Source organism: Alosa pseudoharengus, unplaced genomic scaffold (assembly GCF_046254945.1).
Source record: "Alosa pseudoharengus isolate Yale_2024_CS ecotype anadromous, Long Island Sound unplaced genomic scaffold, YU_APseudo_1.1 YU_APseudo_1.1_scf_14, whole genome shotgun sequence".
Taxonomy (NCBI): domain Eukaryota; kingdom Metazoa; phylum Chordata; class Actinopteri; order Clupeiformes; family Clupeidae; genus Alosa; species Alosa pseudoharengus.
The window spans coordinates 10,081,764-10,088,376 of NW_027468609.1; the positions used below are offsets into that span (position 1 = coordinate 10,081,764).

A 6,613-nucleotide genomic window follows, 5' to 3' on the forward strand; every position below is an offset into this window, starting at 1 on the left:
AATTTTTATTTATTTTTTCCATGTTTGTCTTTCCACAACAGGAACAATACATTTTCTGCTATCAGGTGATTTTATATGTGCTCAGATGTCTTCAAGCAGAGGAGACTATCTCAGGATAGAAGATGGACTCTGACTGTGCTGGAGCGCCTTTGATGAGACTGTTACAATGATTTGAGCATTTTAAAGCTTCACGTAAAGATGGAGACCAACCCTTGTCCACAGGGACTGAAAAATGTTAGAACAAATTCATAGATTATCTTATCAACATTATTAACTTCTGGAAACAAAAGATATTCTAGAAGATTATGTGTATTTTTGGCTTCTGTTCTCTTTTTGGCTGCTACTACTTTTAAAGACAATAAACCATTGATTTTTTATGTTACCTTTTTTGGTAAAGAAACAGTGCTTTTATGGACACATTACAAAATGACCATTGAGGTTAGCAATGAAATCCTATTTTATATGGAACAAAATTATCCTTGTTCTTTTTAAAAGCTAAATAATGCTGGAAGTTGCCTCGACAGAATATGACAACAGTATTTGCTTTGTAAATCTCAATATCAATCACCTTGAATTTCTGTGGTAAATAATCACATTAAAGTGTACATATTTATCTCCTGAAATTGTTGATATGTTTTAAAATGTTATTACTGGACTATTTGCAATTTGTAAATAAAAGAGTATCATGCCTTTTCAGGTTGTTGACATTTTCCTGCAGTGTGTGTGCAAGATCTTCTGTTTACATATGTTAAGTGTTTCTGTGTCAGATTAAAGCCTGCATGGATGTGCCAGATAAATCTTAAATTTGGCCAACTATGCCTGATCATTTAAAGTAGTATATGGAAACTCAGTGAGCTATTTGAGTTGGCCATTGTAGAAGGGGCCCATCAGCCACCATTTAGACTTAAACCTTATATTGGGCTACAAAAAAAATGAATTCAATCATTCTCATGAACCTACTTGTGGTTGCCTAGCCTACTAGGAAATCAGGTCAAATAATAAAAAAGTTAAAACCTTATTTTGTCCTAGGAGTTTTAGTAGCCTAGTTTCGAGTAGGCTACCTAGCTATCTAATGCTGCCACCTAGTGATGATGTAACAAAGTAGCAAGAAAAATAGTGGCTCTGATACAATCTACAATGCAATAAAATGGGATCTTTGGAGTTATCTCCAGTTTTCTTGTGATATGTAAAAGCATGTTCGTGTAGGTATGTTTCATATAATTTGAAAGCAAGAGCAAGGCCAGTGCTTATCATTTCATAAACGTGTGTCTTCCCATCACTGACCCGTAAAATGGTGATGAACAGTCTTTCTGATGATCCTTCTTTCCGGTACCCAAACCCTATGAGTGACGTAACACTCTGGACGACTAGAATCTACCCCAGCGAAGCCCGAAGTTTGTTGCCAGGTGCCTTTCATGATTCACAAAGATAGTTTCCTCAAAGGCTGGGTCGAGCTCCTTCTCCCCGTCAACAGCCTTTAAAAAAAGATTACCGTGTACAAGTGGCCAGGACCCTGGGAGACATCGCACACTGGCAAAATGAGCTTCTTGTTGTAAGTTACAGCAGCCTTCGATGCAACGAAAACCTTAGCTGGGCTATGTTAGCTGGCTAACATGATTTTGCTAATGTTAACGTTATATCAATGATCCCATCCAGGTGCTAATGTTATCTCCATCGCGAGTTGGCCTATTTGTATCAAATGACGACTTACTAACGTTAGCTGTCAAGTAGTATTTTAGAAGAGGCAATAACTCAACGTTAGTCAAACACTCTGGACTGACATCGTATGCAAGCTAACATTGACACCCTTTTAAAGTTACATTTTGCTAACGTTAACGTACCATATCATTGCTATTGAACCTGTGTTATATTCTTGCTATGCTGCTAGCTTGCTTGTTTCCACCATGCGATGCTTTCTCTCTAAATGTGACATATGTTGGTATCTATGTATAAGCATTCATATCATGGTGATAAACGCATGTGGCCACATAATTTAGGGTTTATGGTGTAAGAGAATACCATGTATTCGTCTCTGGCGAAGTGACTTGGCTAACTTTTCAGCAGCCGACTAATGCTAGCTGTCACGTATTAATATAGCAGATTAAGATGGCTTTCTACTTATCCATCTATTGACTTGACGTAACGTTACCTCATAAACCAAAACGAATGTCTTGGTAAACAGTGACACTTTAGGCAGGTGTGCCAAGCGTACATTAGCCGGTTGTTAGCCGTGATAACGTTTGCTAATGTTAACTAAATGCACACACTGCACTAGACATTGCTATGTTGGGGCCATTCATTTCAACGTTAAGGTTACACCACCACAGAGAGAATCACTCTTTGCACCACCATAGATACTGTAAGTTAACACTTTAGGATTTGCGTAAGCAAACTTCAATAGCACGACACTTGTAACGTTACTGATTTTGTAAGAAGGACCTAAATAGTCGTTTTTTCCCCTTATTTACATAGACTTGTAGACATCGGTTTGTGTTAGAGGCTAGTGTCAATATTAGTTTTATGTTCATACAGTAACTTATCGCACCATTGCCATTTTAACAGCGGAAACCGTTCGTCAAAAACCTTTAAACCGAAGAAGAATATTCCTGAAGGGTCTCATCAATATGAGCTGTTAAAACATGCAGAAGCCACCCTTGGCAGCGGCAACCTGCGAATGGCTGTGATGCTACCAGATGGAGAGGACCTAAATGAATGGGTGGCTGTGAACAGTAAGTGATTTTAGAGTTTTGATTCAACACGTTTGCTTTTAGATTGCAAAATCTTCAATGTCTGCAGGACCTCAAACACATATTATATTTCATACAGTAGTATATACAATGTCTTGAGCAATATATTGATGTGAGGAATGTGTGTGTGTCTTGCTTCTTCTCCCAAGCAATCACTCTGTTGTACGCTCAGAAATAGCCCCCACCCTTACACTGAACAAAGTCAATCAACACTGTTCATCTACCTCATGTATACTTCAATCTTCAATTACAATATTGTTATTCATTATCATTGCACTGAACTGCCTTGCACTATATTTATATTTAATCTTAAATCTCAGTCAATCTTTTCAATTGTATCTTGCCTGTGCCTGTTGAGGTGTCCACGACCATGGCAACCTTGACAGGGACAACAAGAAGGCCCCCCCCCACCCCCATTGCACTCCCTTATCCCACCATTAGTGTTCAATTTATTTCCAGATGTACATACTGTATTTATACTTACATAGCCATATTCTACTGCCCTTCATTCTATTCTTACTGTTATGTTTTTATTATTTATGTTTTTTTTTTATTCTTTTATGTTAAGTGAGTGTACTTTGAGAGCAAAGATTAACCTGGGTCAAATTCCATGTTTGTTTATGCAAACCTGGCCAATAAAGCTGATTCTGATTCTTGGTGGGAGCATTATGATTGTGAATAGATGTCCAAGTGGCGTGGTAGTCTGTGAATTCTAAACACTTTCTTTGTCCCATCTCCCTCTTTTTGTTGGCCTCTACACTGAGAACCAACTCCCTGAAAGAACTCACTACACAAACCTAATTCCAGCACATCTAATTACCAACAAGAAAGGCCAGTAATGGATTAGCAAGTATAGGATTGACCAGCTCTTGCAATCATATGCATCAGTCATATACATGTATTTGTTTAGCAAGTGCTTATGTACAGAGGACATCCATTTTTATCTGGATGTGTGCTCCCTGGCTTTATAACCCAAGAGATGGTGTGAGTACCTTGTGAGTTGTGCTCCGAGTGTAGCCCTCAGCAGCAAGAGGGCCCTCATAACTGGAGATGTCCAACCTGATATGTTGTAGCCTAGCCCCTGAGTTCTAAACAGACTATAGTTGTTCTTCTAATGGCAAAGCTATTGAGAAGTTAGGTTGGTATTAGAACTGAACACACTGCTCCTGTGTAGTTCAACGCTACGTTTTGCACATAGTTGATGCTGATGTCTTTGCTCCTCCATTCCTCTTAAATGATACAAGTACGTATTACATCTAATGATTTGTGTTCATTCTCCTCCACCCTGTTCACCCTGTTGCACACACTCCCAGCGGTGGACTTTTTCAATCAGATCAACATGCTGTATGGGACCATAACAGACTTCTGCACTGAGGAGAGCTGCCCTGTTATGTCTGCAGGGCCAAAGTAAGTTTATACAGCAAGACTGTGCTGTGTTGGTAAGCATTTCTGGAACACTGAAACCTCAATTTGAACAACATTGTGTGTTGTTCTGTAATGATTGGGTCATGTTGGATATTGTCAATAATATACTAAGGAAATCTGATGGCTTTGCAAGATTTCATTCTAAATGTGACGCATGAGCTTGACTTGCAAATTAAGAAATTTATCTCGGTAGATTTTGAATATAGCCTACAGTACCTTAGACATGCATGTTTCGACTCACTGTCTGCAATCTCAATCGACCGTGTTGTTTCCTGTTACTTTGTTTCCATAGGTATGAGTACCACTGGGCTGATGGGACCAACATTAAAAAGCCAATTAAATGCTCCGCACCAAAGTACATTGACTACTTGATGACCTGGGTGCAAGATCAACTTGATGATGAAACACTATTCCCTTCTAAAATCGGTACTAAATATTCTCAAATTGAATTTCAGTTCTCACATTGCTTACTGTTTGTGTGTGATATTTCTATTTCTATTGTGTAGTATTTCTATTTTGGGGATTTAAAGGAGGATACTAAGTAGTGGCAGTGTACAATGAATCCCTGTTCCCGTCCTCTCAGAAGTCTCATTAAATGTACTTAAATGAAGTTCATTTCTGAAACAAAGTTTCTCTCATGTTTCATGCCAGATTGTGAAATGTGAATTAATAGTCTGTTGCGACTTGAAGTTGTTTGTCATTATTTTGTGATTACATCTTTTTGTGTGATTTCTCATCTTTTGACACCTTTTAACCTACAGGGGTGCCATTCCCCAAGAACTTCATGTCTGTGGCAAAGACCATCTTGAAGCGCTTGTTCCGTGTCTACGCTCACATCTACCACCAGCACTTTGACTCTGTCATGCAGCTGCAGGAAGAGGCCCATCTCAACACCTCCTTCAAGCACTTCATCTTCTTTGTGCAGGTCAGGGACACTTCTCAAACACATGTCATCTCTCTGAAAGAATCATTCGTTTCCTATTGTGATTTCAGGTGCAATCTTTTGGGGGGGTTGTCTGATTCGTTTGTGTGTGTTTCGTTTCAGGAATTCAATCTGATTGACCGAAAGGAACTAGCCCCACTACAGGAGTTGATTGACAAGTTGACAACGAAGGACAGATAGATGGAGAGAGGGAAGAAAAAGAGTGATCCCCTAATCACACAACTGATCTCTGTGCCCTCTGTTCTCCTTTGCTTTGTACAGATGTCCTGCCTTGATCTAAGCTCAACCGCACGCCATTGCTACAATAATACTAGCTATGGAGAAAAAGTAACACTACAAAAAAAAATAACACTACATCAGAGAAAAGCCTGTCAATGATATTAACAGTAAAAGGATTCAAGCTAGCTTGGTTGACTGGTCTTTACAGGCACCTGTTTATCCACAGGCTTAGTTTTAACAGACAGTGTCTGTCATAGTATTTTGAGAATACCAAGCTAATGTGTTTAGTTTGGTTGAGCGGTTTGTGGTGGTGTTGTCCCCTCGCCTCCTTTAGTTTTCTTAGAGCTTTTAAATAAGCGTTGTTACATTACTGCCATCTAGTGGTAGATTAGCATAACCCTATTCCCACCAGCCCTTTCCAGTCATCTTTACTATATTTTACCTGTTGGGGGGGCATGCTCAGTCAAAATAATGCAGTGACTCAGACAGCAGATGGATGAAGATGAATTTAGAAAATATCAATATTTCCTATGCAATTATAACAACACTAATAGTTTTCTCCTTGCACAAAGATACTTTGTGTTTCCCAACAAAATGTAACACTTTTTAAAATAATTGGCCACAGTGGCATGTCCATTGTTTGATTACATTTGTGTTAGAAACCTTTAATTTGAAACAGCTTTCATATTTCTTATTTGCATGTTGAGATGCATTGGTTATATTGTGGTGATCCTCAAGGAGTGCTGGTCACTTTTCTGATCAGAACACTATGTTTCTTGGGAATGAGTTGTATGAGTATGTGCGTATGAGTGGGATATGATGACGAAATACCGGCTTAAGCTTAGCTAAAGCATTTTCCCTTTTAAGCATTCAATAAGTCAAGGTGCAGTTCAAAGACTCAACTGAAGCATTTATAGCAAGTTATATGAGGAGTCCAGAAACTGACAAAACATATCAGTCATGTGTTTGTTTCTTGTTTCTTTGTTTTTGTCAAGGAGTAAGATTACAATGCTACACATTTGAACTACAGTGTAATTTAGGTGTATACCAAAAAACTGACTTAGTGACAGGATTAATGTTTGTTTTGTTTTGTTTTGTTGGAATTCTCTGGCATACTTTGATTGTTGAACTCATTCTAATATGAATTCGGTGTGAATTCAATATTTGTCAGCATACACATTGGTAAGTAGCATTCCATGAATGTAATGATCTGGAGCAGCAGGTTACTGTGAAGATGGCTGCAGTAATGACGGTGCCAACAGTTACTAAGAATGCCAGG

The 6,613-nt window shown here is 38.6% G+C and overlaps 2 protein-coding genes across 13 annotated transcripts in view; both read left to right on the plus strand.

Moving 5' to 3' along the window:
* Window positions 1–693, plus strand: part of ptpn13 (protein tyrosine phosphatase non-receptor type 13) — a 52,637-nt gene extending 51,944 nt beyond the window's left edge. For all 12 annotated transcript variants that reach the window (XM_076283804.1, XM_076283808.1, XM_076283806.1 and 9 more), the window contains one exon: window positions 42–693. In XM_076283804.1, coding sequence (XP_076139919.1) covers window positions 42–119 — 78 coding nt within the window. In that variant the 3' untranslated portion in view covers window positions 120–693. The remainder of the gene's footprint in view (window positions 1–41) is intronic.
* Window positions 694–1,357: 664 nt separating this feature from the next.
* Window positions 1,358–5,940, plus strand: LOC143122861 (MOB kinase activator 1B-like). Its single transcript, XM_076283817.1, has 6 exons — window positions 1,358–1,552; window positions 2,563–2,729; window positions 4,061–4,154; window positions 4,465–4,598; window positions 4,934–5,097; window positions 5,218–5,940. The coding sequence occupies exons 1-6, from the start codon at window positions 1,539–1,541 to the stop codon at window positions 5,293–5,295; spliced, it is 651 nt and encodes a 216-aa protein (XP_076139932.1). The 5' UTR covers window positions 1,358–1,538; the 3' UTR covers window positions 5,296–5,940.
* Window positions 5,941–6,613: the final 673 nt, after the last annotated feature.

What these genes read in the sequence shown, in the direction of transcription:
- LOC143122861 (XM_076283817.1), top strand. An exon ending in TGAATGGGTGGCTGTGAACA is followed by an intron (nt 2,730 to 4,060) that starts GTAAGTGATTTT and finishes ACACACTCCCAG; the next exon opens with CGGTGGACTTTTTCAATCAG. An exon ending in ACTATTCCCTTCTAAAATCG is followed by an intron (nt 4,599 to 4,933) that starts GTACTAAATATT and finishes TTTAACCTACAG; the next exon opens with GGGTGCCATTCCCCAAGAAC.